The 21,205-nt window shown below is 36.4% G+C and overlaps 1 protein-coding gene across 6 annotated transcripts in view; it reads right to left on the minus strand.

The window, feature by feature from the left end:
- CTNNA3 (catenin alpha 3) overlaps positions 1-21,205 on the minus strand; it is a 1,563,160-nt gene that overhangs the window by 1,406,890 nt on the left and 135,065 nt on the right. For all 6 annotated transcript variants that reach the window (XM_053663824.1, XM_053663825.1, XM_053663823.1 and 3 more), the window contains one exon: positions 17,401-17,567. In XM_053663824.1, coding sequence (XP_053519799.1) covers positions 17,401-17,567 — 167 coding nt within the window. The remainder of the gene's footprint in view (positions 1-17,400; positions 17,568-21,205) is intronic.

Genomic DNA, 21,205 nt, shown 5'->3' on the forward strand with positions numbered 1-21,205 from the left:
TCTATATGCAATTTAGTATCACTTTTATTTCTAGTATCTTTTATTTCTAGTATCACTCATATGTGCCTCAAATTCAGTATGCATAAAACCTGTAAACTGCTTCTTCTCCATATGCAGAAAATCAATGTCCTCAATGCCCAACCAAATTTCTAGAAGGCTGCTTGATACTTCCCTTTCCCTTTGAACAGAATTCAATCACTTTCCAAATAGTAAACTGTTCCTCCTTCATTTCTCTCATTCATTCCTCACCCTACACCATCATTTTAAGACCAGTAAATCAGCCTCATCACTAGCCTCTCTGCCTCCAATCTGGCCCCCATGCCAACTGTTGACAGTAATGGTCCTAAACTATACATTTTCTTTTTTTAAATATATTTTATTGATTATGTCATTACAGTTGTTCTATTCCCCCCACCCTGCACACCCCTCCCCCACCATTCCCCCCTTTAGTTTATGACCACAAGTCTCCAGTTCTTTAGATTCTATATTTCCTGTACTATTCTTGCCCTCCCCCTGTCTGTTTTCTACCTACCAACTATGCTACTTATTTTATGTACCTTCTCCCCCCTTATCCTTCTCCCACTCCTCTGTTGCTAACCCTTCATGTGATCTTCATTTCTATGGTTCTGCTCTTGATCTAGCTGTCCTCTTAGCTTGCTTTTGGTTTAGGTGTGGTTCTTAATAACTGTGAGTTTGCTGTCCTTCCACTGTTCATCTTTTTTATCTTCTTTTTCTTAGATAAGTCCCTTTAACATTTCATGTAATAAGGGCTTGGTGATGATGAACTCCTTGAATTTGATCTTATCTGAGAAGCACTTTATCTGCCCTTCCATTCTAAATGAAAGCTTTGCTGGATAGAGCAATCTTGGTTGTAGGTCTTTGGGTTTCATGACTTGGAATACTTCTTTCCAGCCCCTTCTTGCCTGTAAAGTCTCTTTTGAAAAATCCACTGACAGTCTGATGGGAACTCCTTTGTAGGTGACTGTCCCCTTATCTCTTGCTGCTTCTAGGATTCTCTCTTTCATTTTAATCTTGGCTAATGTAATGATGATGTGCCTTGGTGTGTTCCTTCTTGGGTCCAACTTCTTTGGGACTCTCTGAGCTTCCTGGATTTCCTGGAAGTCTACTTCCTTTGCCAGATTGGGGAAGTTTTCCTTTATTATTTGTTCAAATAAGTTTTCCACCCATGGCTATTCCTCTTCCCCTTCTGGTACCACTATAACTCGAATGTTGGAATGTTTAAAGATGTCTTGGAGGTTCCTAAGCCTCTCCTCATTTTTTTGAATTCTTGTTTCTTCATATTTTTCTGTTTGGTAATTTTTTTCTTCCTTCTGGTCCACTCCATTGATTTGAGTCCCAGTTTCCTTTCCATTACTATTGGTTTCCTGTGCATTTCCCTTTATTTCAATTAGTTTAGCCTTCATATGTTTCTCTAATTTGTGACTAAGATCAACCAGTTGTGTGAGCATCCTGATCACAAGTGTTTTGAACTGTGCATCTGAAAGTTTGGCCATTTCTTTGTCGCTTAGATTTATCGGCTCTGGGGCTTTGAGTTCTTCTTGAGCCATAATGTTTTGGTCTGTTTACACCTGTTACATGTGAGGAGTGGAGCCTTAGATATTCACCAGGGTGGGGCCACCCAGGTCACTGGTTTGTGATGCTGTATGTGGGGGCAGGGTCAGAGAGGGACAATAGCGGTCCCCTCTACTGCTTCCTGCTGCTGGGGCCTGCGCGGTCCATCTCACTACTTGCTCCTTCGCTGGTTTATCTGTGCGCAAATGTGTGACCACGGTCAGCCCTCAGTGGGTCCACCACCTTGTACCCTCAGTGGGTCCACCTGCTGCTACTCCACCCTTGGGATCCGCCCACAGCTGCCTGCACACCTGGGTCGCAAGCCAGGGTCAGTCTGGTGGATCTTTCTTGACTGACCCCACTCAGCTGCTGGCTTCACCCCTCTTACTGGTCTGGCTGAAAGGTTCGTTGTTGTCAGACTTCCATATAATTCAATTTTCTGTGGTTTGGCTGCGTTTTTGTTGCTAAAACTTTGTTGTTTTTAAACTTGGTTATGCAAGAAGGCACAATGTTTCCACCTACACCTCCATCTTGGCAGAAGTCTGCTAAAAGATACATTTTCTTATACAATTTTCCTGCTTAAAATTCTGTAATGGTTCCCCCTCACCTTTCAGACTATAGTTCAAACTGTTTAACTTAGCACATAGGCCTTTCACAAGTAGGTCTATCCCCACACCTCTTCAGCTTCAGCTCTTATTTCTCCCATATAATCATCTTTCATCTCAGCCATCCACAAGTACTACAGGTCTTCAAGAATATACATTCCCTTCACTTAAAATGCTTTCCTCATCTAGTTCTTTCTCCAAACTCAGCCATGCATTATTCACTCAGAACACTCCCCCTTTGTACAGGTGTCATTATGCCTCCTTAACCCTTAGACCAACCTCTCAAATAGTAATTTACGTTGTTAATTTATTTCTTATCCAGTCTATGAAATCCAGGAAAGCATGACCATGCTATTTTTTTCTAAATATAAATCCCTAGCACACAAAATGGTAATTGGCACACAAAAAATAAGGACACAGAAAATAAGTATTTCCTAAACAAATTAGTAAATTAATCAAATTAGGGGCTATCTGGAATGATGCTCGTCCTTTTCAGAAGTTAGAATTACTACCCAGCCTAAATTCTCTTTGTCCCTAAAGTGTTCAGTGTGGAATGTAGCACAAAACCAATGACTTGTGACCTATGTGCCTCTATTTTCTAGTTTCTTCTGTTCCATCTTAAATAACATTCCTGTGACTTGCTTTTTTCTTTATACCTTAGTATCTCTCTGTGTGTTTTACCTAGGATCTTGTGCAAAATATACTTGGCTTCTAACAGCTCTTAATTATATATTAATTTCTCCCCTTATAAACTGCTAATATTTTTAATTTTAAAAAAGCTTTACAAAGTGTTTTTGCTGGTACATACCTTCCTATTAACAACAGAAAATGGCCTCAAAAAGTCTCAGCAACCAATAGGGTACCATGTGACTTTCTGTCACCATTATGAATACTCTTCATATTCAGAATCATTTTAAGTATATAAGTATTTTATAGCAATGTGTGTAGCAAATATCAAATATATATTGATATTTGACATAAGAAGTTATTAAACACTGGACCCATTTCTGTAATGACATTGGTCTATTTCCTAATCCAAAGAGACCAACACTCCCGTTAAAAAAAAATAAAACTAGTTATGATATAATAAATGAAAAAACATTGGAAAAGTTAATTCAAGTCAGCAATCAAATTTAGTTCCCTTCAATTTTTAGGAATAAGGACAATTTGCACTGCAAGAGTCAAAAAGTAGAGCAAGGTACTACATGGAGAAAGGTAGGACAGAGTTCTTAACAGGTAGTTTATATATTTAATCTTCACAAGATCTTTTCAAAGTATTCAGAGTGAGTGTTATTATCCCTATAGCTCAAAGAAAAAGAGTAAGTCTCACAGATATTTAACTTTCCCAAAATCACCCAGCTAATCAATAATAGAACCAGAATTCAAGTAAGGTCTCCCTACCTACAAAAGCTATGTTTTTCTCTCCATGTTGTCTTAACCCCTAAAGAAAGCAAGAGACATCCTCACTAATTTTCTCTCAAATAAAGTTGACCTTTGTAAAATCTGGATAAAATATAATATGGACTCTAGAGAAGTATAAATAGCAAAGAAAAGTTCAAAAAACTTGAACAATACCAAAGAAAGAAAAATTTTAACTTAAATGTTCATAGACAATAATAAACAATAGTGGTAATAAAGCCAAATTGCCTTTTTACTTCCTTAAATTATTTAAATATTGAAATATCATCATTTTTCTTCTATCCTCTTTTACCTTTGATTTGAACCTATTTTCCCCAGAAGAGAATATGTACTTCCTTAAGGAACTAGATACTTTTAAAACTGCCATGTCAGGAATCTTTGATGTATTTAAGTACATATTAATTCCATGTTGGTTGGCAGTACTTACCCTATTGAGAGTGGCTCAGTGAATCACGTTTGCACTAGTTGGTAATCTCAGTCTATGCCCTTATAAATGGTTGATCATAATTGCATCCCTGGGGGAAGTCTCAGTGGAAAGAGGATAATTTAATAAAGATTAAAAAGTATAAAGTAATCAGAAAAATATTTAGGCAAAGACTGTTCATCAAATGAGAGTAACATCTCATTTACCTGAAATTTAAGAGGAAATACTCATACACCTCAATAGGAATAAAAAATGTTACTTGGAAAACATTATAGTAAGGAAAAAGAATAAAGCCTCTAAAGAAAATGTTGTGCAGGCAGAAAAATTCTTTGCTACTATGCAATAAATAATAATGCAAAAATATAACAGGAACTTGTATAAGAGTGTCAGGGGGAATAGCCCAAAATCAGCAGAAGCTTGAATGAAATACTAAGATTGTAATAGAGGATATGAAAGATTTTGTCTATCTATTCAAAACAAGGACAAGAAAAAAGTCACTTTTGAAGGAAGATTATATACCCAGAAGAAGAAGTCTATATATTTAAAGTTCATGCCCTCCCCCCGGAATACATCTATAATAGATTAGTATATAGTAGGATGTGTGTGTGCCTGTGCACCTGAGAGGAAGGGCGGGTGGGCTACAGAATTCTTCTTAGGGAAGGAACTGTCTATATTGAAGAAATAATTTAAGAAGTAAATTAAGGTAGATAGTTGTATTCGAGGGGACAAACTATGAGAAACCCAGCAGATGGTGGAGAGATGGAAACTCTTAGTGCATTCAAATAACAGTAATTAAGGGGTGTGAGGGACAGTAAAGGAAAGTGTCCAGGGAGGAAAAAGTGGAATAACAATGAGAAAAAGCTAAAAATTTTGAACATTTTTAATATACAAATTAAAGCAACTTAGAACACATTGTTACACAACAGAACTCCTTCCCTTTCATCTTCCCAAGTTTCTATAAGGTTTGCCACGTACATAAACATGGCTTGTCTAAGAATATTGGAGTCAGCATGTGCATGCATGTGTATGTGTGTCTGTGTGAGACAATCAAAGGGGAAAAGATCAACTTCCGAGTGTGAATTAACATTCTGTAGAATAGGGATAGGAATATCACTCAAAGTTAAAGCAATTCAGTGGAGGCAAAAACCTGGAGCCAGGGGTGACCCTGATAATATGATCCCCAGAAATACAGACTCTTTGGGAAAACAGTAAACTTGACAGGACATAGAATGAGAGTTCAAGCCAATTATATCTAGATCTTAAGGCAAGGAGATACCAATAGACAGGTGGTTTACAACCATAAGTAAGTGGATTGTAAGTAATTGAAAAATGAAAGTCAGAAAAATAAAAAAGAAAGCAAGCAATAGTCACTTAGAGCTCTTACGAGATTATTAAGAGTAAGTCATGTCAAACTAACCTCATTCTTTTTACAACTGGAGTTACTACACTGCTAGAACTGCAACGCAACAGATGATACATCCTGACTTCAGGAAGACCTTTTAGAAAGTGCTTGAGGATAAAATAAACATACATGATTTATACAGCAGCCCAATGATATGAGTTTGAAACTCACTTTAACAACTTCACTCAATATGTGTTAATGTTTGATTGATGTTACCTGAAAGGAAGATACAGCATAATTTTCCATGTCATTAGACAATTTTTCATGAATAATTTGGTTTTAAAAATCTAAAAATGATACCAGGTTAGAAGAAAAAAATCAAAAGACAAAAAGATCTGGATGGATTATAACAAAAAGCTAGAATTAACAAGATACAATTCAATGAATAAAAATAATTTCTACCTCTACTCATATAAAGATAACTAATATCACAGGAGGAAAACTTGGATTCAGATTAGTTGAGTTCAGAGGTTTGGAGGTTTTAATTGCTCACAAAATCAGTATGAACCAACAGCAAACAAGGCTATCATAACAGGTCAGATAATATCAGACATTAGTCAGGGAGGTAATTGTCTGAACATACTATGCAATGTTCACATCACACCATTTACTTTTATTTCAATACATTTTTTTAATATTTATGAAAGTTACCTATAATCTAGAGCAGGAGTGTCAAACTCATTTTCACTAGGAGCCATATCAGCCTTCCGGTTGCATTCAAATGGCCGAATATAATTTTAGGACTGTATAAATGTAACTACTCCTTAACAGTTAAGTGACAGCTCAGCACCGCCACCTACTAGAAAAAAGGTGCTGGGCCAGACAAAACAAGGCGGAGGGCCAGATTTGGCCAATGGGCCTTGTGTTTGCCACCTGTGATCTAGAATATGCATAGAAAAAAATGTACAGAGATGAGTATGGAGACTCCTATTTTTTGTATTGGCAAATTAGTAATTCAGTTCAATCCTTCTGCTGATTAAATCTAATATGATTTGATGAAGTATAAAATACTTCATCCTTAAACATCAAAGAGCTAATGAAATAGTGAGTAATTTCCTGAGATGAGTTCCAGAAGAGAAAATGTTGAGCACACAAAGACAGGATACCATGGGCAAAACCGAGCATAATGATAACTAACACAAGCAGGTACCATGGGGAGTCCAGACACTGAAGTTTTCAAACTTTAACCATAAAACAATTCTCCTACCTTGTTCAAGTACATAAAAATTATACATAAAAATCAACATTGAAAATTTCAGCAGAAAACTGAAAATCATACAAGATTTGGAAATTCTAGAGTGTTCAGAGTAGTCTGAAACTGTTATACAAAGAATGTTAAAGGATCAAAAAATTTTTCAGCCTAGATAAGGGAAGCCATAGGTAAGTCCTAAGAGTAATCATCAGTTATTTGAAAGTAGCTTTTCCTATTGCCTTGATTCTGTGTTGCTACAGAAAGCATGACTAGAAGTAGGAACAGGTGGCAGATTTCAGCTCAGTTTGACAACAACAATCATGCTCACTGTCTCACACAACTGAGATTGCTATCACTGTTAGTGATGAGATATACTGTTAGGTAATTATGTGTATTGATTATTGTAGGAGAAAGTCTATCTACTTCAGTAAGATATTAGACTATGAAGCACTGAGATTTCTGCATTAATATTTTTATGACAAGTGGAAATTTAATATAACCATATTTAAGGGGTTCCAGACAAAATGAAGTCACAGTCATTTGTTCACTTTCTTGCACAACAAAAAGAAGAATAACAACCAATTTAAAAACAAAAAACGACCAGAACTGCCAGAAAAATCAAACTGTATGGAAGTCCAACAACCAAGGAGTTAAGAAAACATTCATCCAGACTGGTGTGCCTAGACAAAAAAAAATGGCCCAAATAAAACAACAGATCAAAACTTTAGAAAGAGAACTAAGTGATGAGGAGATAGACAAAGTTCAAAACATTGGTAATCAGGATGCTCACTGGTAATCAGAAATAATTGAGTTCAGTCTCAAAATGAAGAAAGAAATGAAGGTTATACAAAGTGAAAGGAAGGAAAATATACAGGGAACCAGCAGTGAAGGAAAGGAAATCGTGACTCAAATCAATGATTTGGAACAAAAGGAAGAAATCAACATGCAACTGGAACAGAATGAAGAAACAAGAATTCAAAAATATGAGGAGAGGCTTAGGAACCTCTGGGACAAATTTAAGTGTTCCAACATCTGAATCATAGGGGCACCAGAAGAAGAAGGAGAAAAGCAAGAAATTGAAAATTTATTTGAACAAATAATAAAGAAAACTTTATTATTGGTAAATTGGTAAATTTCCTTTACCAATCTGGTAAAGGAAATAGACTTCCAGGAAGTCCAGAAAGTTCCAAAGAAATCGAATCCAGGAAGAAATACACCAATACACATCATAATTATATTACCCGAGATTAAAGATAAAGACAGAATCTGAAAAGTGGCAAGAGGAAAGAAGAAAGTTACATACAAAGGAGTTTCCATAAGACTATCTGCTGACTTCTCAAAAGGAACCTCACAGTCAAGAAGGGGCTAGAAAGAACTATTTAAAGTCATGAAAGGCAAGGACCTACATCCAAGATCACTCTATCCAGCAAAGCTGTCATTTAGAATGAAAGGGCAGAAAAAGTGCTTCCTAGATAAGGTCAAGTTAAAGGAGTTCGTCATTACCAAGCCCTTATGATATGAAATGTTCAAGTAACTTACCTAAGAAGATCAAAAACTATGAACAGTAAAGTGACAACAAACTCACAACTATCAACAACTGAACCTAAAACGCAAAAGCAAAAATACACTAAACAAACAACTATACCAGAAACAGAATCACTGAAATGGAGATCACATGGAAAATTTTCAGTGGGGAGGGGGTGAATGAGAGAAAAGGTACAGAGACTAAGAAGCATAAATGGTAGGCACAAAATATACAGAGGGACATTACAAATAGTATAGGACATGGAGAAGCCAAAGACCTTATATGTTCAATCTATGGTTATGAACTAAGGGGTGGGGAATGCAGGACAGTGGTGGGGTGGGGGTAAAAGAGAGAAAAAACTGGGACAACTGTAATCATATAATCAATAAAATACACTTTAAAATAATATAATTATAAATATTATAGGAAAATTTTAACTACTATTTCCCAAAGCATAGCCTAAGACAGTTTCAGGATTAATATGTAACAGAAGAGTTCTAGGACCAAGAAATTTGGAAAACCCTGGGTTAAGCAAAGTTAAACAAGTTTCTTTCCTTCAATATCTCTTACACGTTAATATGCACTGGAAACATTCAAAGGGAGTTTCTGTGTGCAACACTGACCAAGAAAAAATTTTAGGTCACATATTTATAAGACAAGTTCTACAGAATACTTTGTGGGAAACACACTAAATATGTATAATCCTGATTATTTAAAAAACACTAGTTTGTCTTCATTCGATTCGAAACTTCAAAAGAAATTAGTTGGTAATACAATTCACATAGAAATTTTTCATAACAATTTACCACAAAAGGTCTTTTTTTCATTATGAGGTACATTGTTGTACAATAAATACTTATAAGTGGCTTAAATTCTAGCACAAATTCAGTCTCTGACAATGCACCAATATGAAAGTATGTGGTTGGAGTTAAGAAATGTCCTCCTCCTGACATACCTAAATTCCTTTAAAACCTGTTATAGGCCCATGAACTTGTCTAAGCACTTCTAAAAGGAAGTTATAGTTAAAGCTATATCCTTGGAGTACTAAGTTCCAAAAGTTTGTTTTCCTATTGCTTTGAGCAACATTCTTAAACTCAATATGCCTCAGTTTTTTCACTCATAAAATAGGAATAATAGACACTTTCAGTCAAAATGCCAGAGTAAGTCAACATTGTACTTGCTTCCTCCCACAATCATGTCAAAATTACAACTAAACTGTAGAATCACCACTGAGAACCACCTGAAGACTAGCTGAACAGAGAAGTCTTATAACTAAGGATATAAAGAAGAAACTACAATGACACTGCCAGGAGGAGTGCAGACACAGAACAGGCAGGTCCCCACTCCCACTGCATGGCAATTAAACATTGGGAGGGGTATCTTGGCTGCAGAAGTGCCCACTAAGCAGCAAGGGATCCAAGACTGACACCTGGCTCTCTAGTCCAGGCGCCAGTGCTGGAAAGAGGTGTCCCCATAACACCTGGCTATAAAAACCAGTGGGGATTGTACCAAAATGAGATAGAGGCCTGCTGGAGACCCAGAGGCTCCTCTAGAAGGGCCTTCACATGGACTCACTCACTCACAAATTCACTCGCCCTGGGCTAGAGTGCAGAGGCAGCAGCTTGAAAAATGCCAGGGAAGAGAAGGAAATAAATTGACTAGCTTAAGGCTAAGGGCAGGAGGAGCAGAGCACAGGACAGCTCTCCAGGGATGGAATTGCTGGCAGGCCACATTTCCCCTGTGTTGATTACTGGCCCCTCCCAGCCAGCAGTCGCAAGCAGGCACCATAATTGAGCTTTCCACTAACGTGGTTAACACTGTTTGCCCTGCTCTGGTGATTCCCTGAGACCACACCCCACCTAACTCACATACCCAGCGTAAACAATTTCCAGTGGATTTTTTCACTCAAGTGGATTTTTTCACTCAAGCTCACAATGTGGATTTTTCTAATCTTTCTCAAAGGTTCACAAACCCCAAATGAGCAGCAGCTAGCCTCAGTGTGCCCTGAACCTCTTGCTAAGTGGCCCCAAGCCTGACACAAGTGACAACCAGTCTCAACTCACATTGTAAGCCCTACCAGGTAGCCCAAAGCCTGGCATAAGCGCCAGAGAGTGTTGGCTTGGAATAGAGCCGCAACTAAGTGGCCCTGAGCCCAGCATAAGCACAAGTGTTGGCTGGCCTCAGTTCACATCATGGTGCCCACTAAAGGGCTCCACGCTTGACACTAGCTACAACTGGCCTCAGTTCAAGTGCAGCCTCTCTCAAGTACTTCCAGGCCCGGCACAAACTGCATTCACTTTGTAGCTCCCACAGACAGCCACAAGCCAGGCACAAATGACAGTTGACATTGGCCTGCTCTAGAGACCCCAGAACACACACAGACTAGTTGAGCATACCAAATCAGCTCCACAAATGGTACACCTAAAAGACAGACTTGGCTAGCACCAAAGCCCCACCAAAGCAATTCCCACTCAGTGTGGTTAGCCACTACACAATGGCTTGTCTGCTATAGTCACAACCATCTCTCATAGTCAGCCTGAAGGTCAAACCCACCCACTAAGGTGCCAACAGCAATCAAGGCTCAACTATAACAGGAGGGCACACAGCCCACACAAGGGAAACCTATAGAGCACCCAGCTCAGGTGACCAGGGAGACTGTACACTGGGCCCCACTGAACACCTAATACATAAGGCCACCCTGCCAAGACTGGAATATAGCAGATCTACCCTATACATAGAAACCAACACAGGGAGTCAGCCAAAATGAGGAGACAATGACACATGTCCAAAATGAAGGAACCAGACAAAAACTCAGAAAAGGAACTAATTAAAATGGAGACAAGCATTTAACCCACTACAGAGTTCAAAACACTGGTTATAAGGATGTGCAATGAACTTAGGAGAATAATAGATGAACTCAGTAATAACTTCAGAGATACAGACCATAAAAAAGAACCAGTATGAAATGAAGAATATAATAACCGAAATGAAGACTACTTTAGAGGGAATAAACAGTAGGTTAGATGAAGCAGATAATCAAATAAGTGATCTGGAAAATAAGGTATCAAAAAAACATCTAAATGGAACAACCAAAGGAGGAAAAAAGGAGAAATTAGAATAGTGTGAGGAACCTCTGGAACAATATCAAGCATAACAACATTCACATCATAGGGGTACCAGAAGAAGAGGGCAAGAGATTGAAATTTATTTGAAGAAATAATGACTAAAAACTTCCCTAACTTGGAGTAGTAAATAGACATATAAGTCAGGAAAGTACAGGGAGTCCTAAACAAGATGAACACAAAGAGGCCCACACCAAGACATACAATTAAAATATCAAAGGCTAAAAACAGACAATCTCAAAAGTAGCAAGAGAAAAGCAATTAGTTGTATACAAAGGAGCTCCCATAAGACTGCCAGCTAACTTTTCAACAGAAACTTTGCAAGCCACAAGGGAATGGCACAAAATATTCAAAGTGATGAGAACTAAGGACCTGCAACAAAGACTACTCTACCCAGCAAGACTATCATTTAAAATTAAAAAAGAGGTAAAGAGCCTTGCCTGGTGTGGCTCAGTAGATTGAGTGACAGTCTGCAAACCAAAGGGCCACCAGTTCAATTCCCAATCAGGGCATATGCCTGGGTTGCAGGCCAGGTCCCCAGGAGGCCATGTATGAGAGGCAACCACACATTGATGTTTCTCTCCTTCTCTTTCTCCTTCCCTAACCCTCTCTCTAAAAATAAATTTTTAAAAGTCATTTAAAAACATAGAGGTAAAGAGTTTCCAGACAAGAAAAATGGAAAGGAGTTTATTAGCTCTGAACCAGAATTACAAGAAATGTTAAAGGGACTTCTGTAAATAGAAAAGATAAAAAAAATGAATAAGAAAATAGAGAAAAGCAAAAAATTCTCACTGACAAAAGCAAACACGTGGCAAATCAGTGAACCAACCAACTGTAAAGCTGGTACAAAGGTAAAAGAAAATAAGTATATAGAACATGTATAATTATTACAATAAACTAAGGAATACACACAGATACATACACACAAGAAGTAAAAAATCATGACCAACATAAATGTAAAAAGGGGAAATATTAAAAAATCTAGTGATTTTAGAATGTGCTTGAATTTAAAATACACTACTATAAACATAACCTGGTACAAAGGAAGAATATGGTGTCCTCAAACCAAAACCATACAGGAAGTATACAAGAAATACAGACAAAGGGATCCATAACACAACAGAACATCATTAACATGCAAGAGAAGAGAGCAAGAGAATGAGAATGGAACAGAGAAAAACTACAAGAACAATCAGAAAACAATTAATAAAATGGCAATAACTGCATATATATTAATAATTACTTTGAATGTAAATGAACTAAATGCTCCAATCAAAAGATATACTGTGGCTGCATCAATTTTTTAAGTGTAAATGCAGACAACTAATTGAACAACAATAAGATAATTTTTTAAAAATAAGACTTGTTCATATTCTGCCTATAAGAGACCCACCTCAGATGGAAAGACACACAGAGACTGAAAGGTAAATGGCCATCATAAACAAATCAACAAACAAGTGTTGGACAGGATGCAGAGAAAAGGGAACCCTAGTGCACTGTTGGTGGGAATGCAGACTGGTGCAGCCACTGTGGAAAACAGTATGGAATTTCCTCAGAAAACTAAAAATGGAACTGCCTTTTGACCTCACAATTCCACTGCTGGGACTATACCCTAAGAGCCCTGAAACACCAGCCCAAAAGAACCTATGCACCCCAATGTTCATAGCAGCACAATTTACAATAGCCAAGTGCTGGAAGCAACCTAAGTGCCCAACAGTTAATGAGTGGATCCAAAAACTATGGTAATTTTACACAACAGAATTCTGCGCAGCAGAGAGAAAGAAGGAGCTCCTACACTCTGAGACAGCATGGATGGAACTGGAGAGCATTATGCTAAGAGAAATAAGCCAGGTGGTGAGGGACAAATACCATATGATCACACCTTTAACTGGAACATAATCAACGACAGAAAAAAAGCAAGCAAAATATAACCAGAGACATTGAAATTAAGAACAATCTAACAATAGCCAGAGGGGAGGGGGGAGGGGTCAGTGGCAAAAAGGTTTTTCAAGAACTACTATACACATGGACAAAACCAAGGGGGAGGGTGGAAGCAAGGGAGGGAGGTGGGTTTGGCTGGTGTGGGGTGGGGGGCAGAAAATGCAGACAACTGTAATTGAACAACAATGAAGTAATTTTAAAAATGGTGATAAATACACATCTATCAACATTGAATCTAAAAAACAAACTAAACAAATAAGAATAACAGAGACAGAATCACAGATACAAAGTACATTTCAATAATTGCCATATGGAAAGGGGTGAGGGGGGTGGGTGAAAAAGGTGAAGGGATTAAGAAGTACAATTTGGTAGTTACAGGATAGTCATAAGGAGGTCAAGTACAGCAGAGGGAATAGAGTAGCCAAGGAACGTATCTGCATGACCCATGGTCATGGGCAACAGTGTGGGGATGCCTGAGGGAGTGGGGGGTGCTGAGTAGAGGTGGGTGAAGGGGTGAAATGGGGACAACAGTAATAGCATACACAATAAAATATAACTTTTAAAAAATAAAGAAAAAAATAAAATCTTGGTGTAAATTTTTTTAAAAATAAAAAGATCATACACCATGATCAAGTAGGATTTATTCTAAGAATGCAAGGCTGATTCAATATCTGCATCAATTAATGTGATACATCACATAGAGTGAAGGATAAAAACCATATAATTATATCAATAGATGCGGAATAAGCATTTCACAAAATCCAACATCCATTTATAATACAAACTCTCAGCAAAGTGAGCATAGAGATAATATACCTCAATCTAATAAAGGCTGTGTATGACAAACCCACAGCTAACATCACACTCAGTGATGAAAACCAAAAAACTTTTTCTTTTCTTTTTTTCTTTTTAATTTTATTTAGTTATTTTTCAAGTACAGTTTTTTGTCTATTTCTCCCATCCCAGCCTCCCCCGCCCCGTGCTGCCCCCTCCCTCCCATTTCCACCCCCCTTAGTTCTTGTCCCTGTGTCCTTCATATTTGTTCCTCCAAATCCCTCCCCTCTTTTCCCCTTTAATTCCCTTCCATCTCCCCTCTGGTCACTGTCCCCTTGTCCTCTATTTCAGTGTCTTTGTTTTTTTTTCTGTTTGCTTGTTTGTTTTGTTGTTTAGCTTTCTGTTGTTAAAGGTAAGATCATATGGTATTTGTCTTTCAACACCTGGCTCATTTCACTCAGCATAATGCTTTCCAGTTCCATCCATGTTGTTGCAAAGGGTAGTAGCTCCTTCTTTCTCTCTGCTGCATAGAATTTCATTGTGTATATGTACCACAAAGGGGACAGTAACATAAAATGGAGTAAAGATAGCCTCTTCAACAAATGGTGTTGGGAGAACTGGACAGCTATGTGCAAAAAAATGAGACTTGAGCACCAACTTACACCATATACCAAAATAAATTCAAGATGGATAAAAGACTTAAATATAAGCCATGACACCATTAAAGTCCTAGAGGAGAACATCGGCAAGAAAATCTCAGATATTTCATGCAGCAACATTTTTACTGATATGTCCCCTAGAGCAAGGAATATAAAGGAAAGAATAAACAAATGGGATCTCATCAAAATAAAAAGCTTCTGCATGCCTAAAGAAAACAGTATTAAATTAAAAAGACGACCAATTGTATGGGAAAACTTTTTCTTTAAAATCCACAAAACAAAAATGTCAACCTATATCACTTTTAGTCAACCTAGTATTGAAATTCCTAGCTACAGCAATCAGATCAAAATAAGAAAAAAGAAAAAGAAAATGCCCTTGGAATTGGAAAAAAGAAGAGAAACTGTTATAACACTACATATAAAGAACCCTAAATAATCTACAAAAAACATTAGAACTAAAAATATTCATGCACTCTTAGTGGGATTGTAAACTGGTGCAGCCATTATTATTTTTTAAAAAAACAGTATAAAAGCTCCTTAAAAAATTAAAAATGGAACTACCTATTACCCAGAAGTTCCAATTCTGGGCATTTATCCAAAAACACTAATTCAAAAATATATCTGCACCCCTATGTTCCTTGCAGCATTATTTACAATAGGCAATATATGGAAGCAACCTAAGTGTCCACTGATAGATGAATGGATAAAGAAGAAGTGGTACATATACACAATGGAATATTATTCAATCACACAAAAAAAATCTTGCCATTTCTGACAACATGGATGGACCTAGAGGGTATTTTGCTAAGTGGAATAAGTCAGGCAGAGAAAGACAAATACCATATGATCTCACTTATGTGTGAAATTTAAAACCAAAATAAACAAACAGAAACTCACACAGAAAACAAATTCATGGTTGCCAAATGGGAGGGGGGTGGGGGAATGGGTGAAAAAGGTGAAAAGATTAGGAAGTAAAAATTTCCCATTATAAAAACAATCATGGGAAGGAAAGGACAGCATAGGAAATACAGTCCATAATTATGTAGGGTATAACTGTATAAATGTTTAAGCATTATGTTGTATACCTGAAACAAGTATAATGTTGTATGTCAACTGTAATTGAAAAATAATTTTTTAAATAGAAATCATAATCATAGGGTTGTTATGAGGACTGCTTGAAAGGAGATAATCCATCACAGTACCTGGCACATTATAAATACTTGATAAATATTAACTATAATTTCATTCCAAAAAACCAGTACTTTGCTTTTCTTTGGTTTACCATTACTTTCTGCTTCATTTAAATGACATGATGTATGTGAATTACCTAGCACTGTGCCTAGCTGTTAGTGGCATTCAAATAAAATGGTAGTGAAGATACAGGAGTCTTCATAGATATAGTTATCTCCTAAGTGATTATAGGTAGCAATTTTTACCTTACAAAAGCCTTTCATTCTGCCATGTCTCAACAAATCTAAAGGAAAAAATATTAAATATATTGCATCACTGAGACTAGAAATTACCTGGCACTTATTCTTGCATACTTACTTCCTGGTTACAGCATTTATTAGTGTCTATATTCACATATGAAAAAAATGACTCTCAAAAATGTTGAGGCATTTGTTAAGGTAATAAACAAACCAATAACCATGTAACAAGAAACACTGCACACTTAGATCACTGTCAAATCCACTGGTAGACAGCTTCTTGTGATAGGAAAGCACTAATCCCTTTCCTTAAATGCTACATAAACAACAAAAGTACCAAATTGCTTTTTTGTAGTAATAATACTATCAAAAAAAGGAATATGAATGTATAAAGTGGCGATCACTCTAGTTAAGGTTAAAATAAGCATTAGCGATAAAGATACAAAGAAATGTTTAGCTGAACAATTAGAGAAAATGACTTTGGCAAAAAGGTCAATCAGACAAAGCCATCATTCGCTTAGTGGAGTAGTGCTATTACAGTCACCAAGTATATTCATGACAATGCAGATGTATTTATACACAGAAGAGGAAAGGTTCTATTCAAAGCAGGAGATCGAGCAGGGACTCCAAGTGGTTCTCTGCAACCTTTTCATTTGGATTCTATTAATGCATTCATTGGTCAAACTAAAATTAAGTAAGAAAGTTTAAAAAGGCTTTAGTAAAATTCTCTTTCTGCTAAACCTTTGTTAATGGATTTGTCTAGCAAAATAAAGCAAGCAGATATCTGCTGCCTTTGTAGTCACCCAGTTAAAATATATTCCTTACTCATATTTAATCCATTTACACATTTTCAGAATGGACTACTACGGATATCAGAGACTACCTGCAAACATGCACCATTTATCTCAGATCCAGAGGAGCTGGCAAAGTAACACAAACTGGGATAAATTTTCCAAGCATCTTAAGTTTTAAAGTTTCTCTTGCTCAAGTTATTTATATGTGTATTATTTTACCTATATAATTATGTCATTATACATTTATTTATATAGGACATAATAATTTAAGTGGTCAAAAGCCTAGAACTTTCTCCTAGCCATTTCCTTATATGTAAGCATCTTCTGTTGCTCAGTCTCCACTGGCTTTAATACTCCTTCTAACTTCTGTCTTTGTTCTGTTGAAGTATATATACTAGTTTCACAGCCCAATCCAGTCAGCTTCTAGTGGGTGACATTAAGAAACAAGGGTGAGGCCAGAATGCACCAAGATTGATGCCAGGTTCAGAGAATGGAATTAGAAGTGAGAACAAGGCCGAGGTAAACTAAACCATCTTTTACTTACAGCTGACACGTGCTGCAACAGACACATGACATCAATCATGTCTGCCAGGATGAGGAGTCTGGTAACTGCAGCCAGCAAGGCCCGAGCAGCTTGAACCACAGCTTCCCTTTTGGGGAGATAGCAGGGGTCATCCGCAAATCTCTCAGCTGACACTTTCAGAGCTTCACCTGAAAAACAGCCCCAAATAAGTCATACTTTAATTTCAGCTAAGCGTGTTTCAGCATTTATCATCCAACCTAGTTCTGAGCACATTCCATGACTGAGCATAATTTTAAAATATTGTCACTTGACACTAAAATACTGTCTCTTAATAAACAATGCTATTTCAAATTGGCACTTGTTTTTGATAAAAGCTCTGGCATTTAAGAAGCACAATACCATTTTCCTGCAAGACAATTGTGCTCAATTGACTAGCAACATCTAGGAAAATTGCTGTCAACGTCTGCATTTGCTGACTCTCCGTTCTCTGAAAGGTTTCATTGCTAAGACTTCAACTGGATACAATCTTGGGTATAAGAATAAGGTAAATCTTCACTGAGCTACTTTCCAACACAGTGGGTGCTAGAAAGGGGCTAGCCTTTCAGATAATAAGACAGTAGCACTCTGACAAAAGTTTAATATAGCCAGGTTTATCCTAAACTGTCAATGTAGTAAATAAACTCTCTCCTAAACTTAGATACAAAAAATAATATTTCGTAGTACATAACTATTAAAGAAATCTGTACACTATTACTAAGGTTTTTCACTTAAAATACCTTTTATTATAAAAAGGAACATGCACTCATTTGTTTATAAAAGTTCAAAACTTAGAAGAGTGTAAGAATGAAAAAAAAGTCCCTCTTTATCCTCGCCAGTAACATAATTGTTAACAAATTAACAAATTACCACAAAAAACTAAGTTTTTTCAATTTAAACTTATTTGTATTATACAAGCAATATGTGCTTATTGGTTTTAAATTATTCATCATACTAAAGAGTATAAAGTGAAAGTTTTTTAAATCTCCCTACTATTCCTAAACCCATTAAGTTCTTACATATTTATCCAGAAATTTTTCCATGAATGTTTTATGTATGGGTATATATGTGTATATGTGTATATTTATATGTGTTTCATATGTGTATTTTATTAATATATTCACATGTTCATACACACTAATATAAATGGACATATTTTTCAATGATTTCGTACCATAAGAAAATACAGATTTTTGTTATAAATAAACCATACAGAAGATATAGACATGGATCCTGTTCATAAATGATGTAATACTATAAAATCTTTCTACAATTTTCTCTTTCCACTCCAGATTATTTTCTTTTCATATTAGGGTGGAGATGGTTGGAGGCTCCATTGCACAGTAAGCAACAGTGCGGACTCTGAAGCCATCTCAGTCCTACTGCCTTGGACAGCCACTTGGCCTCTGTAATGGATCTAATAATAATAATGCCTCAATTTTTATAAGCATTCAGAGCAGTGGTTAGAACTCAGTGAATGCCTGATTAGCCAGTATTGTCATTATGTTTAATCCTTGATTAAAGTTACACTTTATTGATATACTTATTTCACCAGGCCCCTACCCCTACTGAACACACAAATCACTACCAACTTTTTTCTGTTTAAACAATACTATAATGAACACCCATGAGATATATCTTTGCATACATAAGAAAATTTAGCTACAGGATAAATTCATAAAGTAAAATTGCTGAGTCAAGAGGCAAGTTAATTTTAAGTGTGTGTGTGTGTGTGTGTGTGTGTGTGTGTGTGTGTATTGTCAAAAAATTCTCCAAAATACAGCCACCTCACCAACAATATATGAAATGGCCTATTTTATCCACTCTATGAATGTTAGTTTTCATTTATTCATGAACTTCGGCATAAAGAAAATGAAATAAATTATTTATTAAATATAACAAAGAATAGTGTTCCTTGTACTGGAGAAAACCTGTAAAGAGGGTCTGAGAATATCTCAGTGTGTTCATATATGATGTTTAGCTGTCTTAAGCACACTAGGTTAGGAGATCAGACTGTTAACTCAGATACTTTGGAGGTCAAATTCTAATCCACTACTTGTAGTTTTGAGACTTGGACATTAATTACTCTTATTGTCTTCATCTATAGGAAAGAAATAAAATGTTACTTATCTCACAGTGTTTCTGGAATGTTTAAATGAGACAGAGTTCATAATACATATTTAGCACATATGTGGATGTGGAGCGCACTCAGCAAGTATTAGAAGAGATGGCAAACTTTTAAGAACAGTAAATGGTGATTTTTATGTGTTTTTCTGGAAGTCAGAATTGCAGCTAGGAGACTGAAAAATTACAGTAATGTCCAAAATTTAGAGAACAAATGAATCCTCACAAAAAGATTATTTTCTTATAGTGATTCTGAATTGGAAAGTTATGATAGCCTTTGTAGAATGCTGTCTTTGATTTAATATACTAAAAGTAAATATATATCAAAAAAGAATTATGTGCTCTTGACTAAAAACTTGAGATGATGAAAAACTGGCTGAAGAGCCATACTCAGAAAAGGATTATATAAATACTGAACAACAATTACAGTCCTTATCTCCATTAGGTAACATGAAGAGCCAACCAAGTAGTACTGTTGGGAGAAAAAAGTCACTCCTGAAATACAATACTAAAGATTCAGTACATAAACTTTCTATTACTGGACTCACTGCCCTCCCTCCCTGGCAATGCTCCCAACCCTTCTCAGAGGATTTCAGTTCATACTTCTGGTCCCAATGTAAACATCACTTCTCCCGAAAAACCTTAGATCCCCCATTACTAATGCAGTCTTATAGAAGGATTCTATGCTTCCTGTTTTTCTCCTAAATCATAAGGCTAATGAGAGTAAATGCTGCATTGGTCCTGGTTACCAGAGTATTCCCAGAGTCTAAAATAACACCCACTCTATTGCCTATATACAGGATCTGGCACAAATAAGCCCTCTTTTTACTACAACATCTTTGATTACAAAATCATAATCACGTAATTCTGTAACATAACTATATCACACTCAAGCATACCACATGACAGCTTAGGTGAAATGTTTAAATTAAAACTATAAATTATTACACCAGCATTATTACCCCACCAACCACACTCAGGCAGGCATTACTTCTGCCAGACCTTGTATTATACATTGCATGTCATGTGCTGCTAAATGAATGTGAATGAACATTATCCAACTTTCCTTTGACAAACATTTTTTCTTCCCTATAAACACAGCTCCCTCTTAGGCATCCAGGATATACAGATCAATATGAATCCATTTTTTCAGCCCAAGAAGTTTACAAATGAGAATAAATAAATGCTGTGACACCGTCTAAGCCAGACTTCATGTACAAAGTACTAATAGACACAGGAAACAGCTTACCACTGCCTGAGGTGTCAGAGGACACAGAGTGTTCTAGGTGAGAGCAACATGTTCCAGCTATTGACAAAAACAGCTGGTTTATAAATTTAGCCAGTCCACTGTCAAATTGGCTTGTGTCAGGAGAAAATGGCTACTTTCCTAATTAACTAGAAGAAAATAGGTGCAATAAATTTCCTTCCTATTTAAAATACTAGCATCCATGTTTTACAAATTCTACACAAAGGGAGCATATTCTTTTGAAATATTATTCCCATATTTCTTATAATGCTATTACTTTAAAGTTTAATGAATAGAAAATTACACTTTTAAAGTATATATATATATATATATATACTTTAAAGTATACTTTATATAAAGTATATATATATGTGTAAATATATATATATGTAAAGTGTATATATATACTTTATATAAAGT

Source organism: Artibeus jamaicensis, unplaced genomic scaffold, assembly GCF_021234435.1.
Source record: "Artibeus jamaicensis isolate MK-2021 breed Jamaican fruit bat unplaced genomic scaffold, CSHL_Jam_final contig_332, whole genome shotgun sequence".
NCBI lineage: Eukaryota > Metazoa > Chordata > Mammalia > Chiroptera > Phyllostomidae > Artibeus > Artibeus jamaicensis.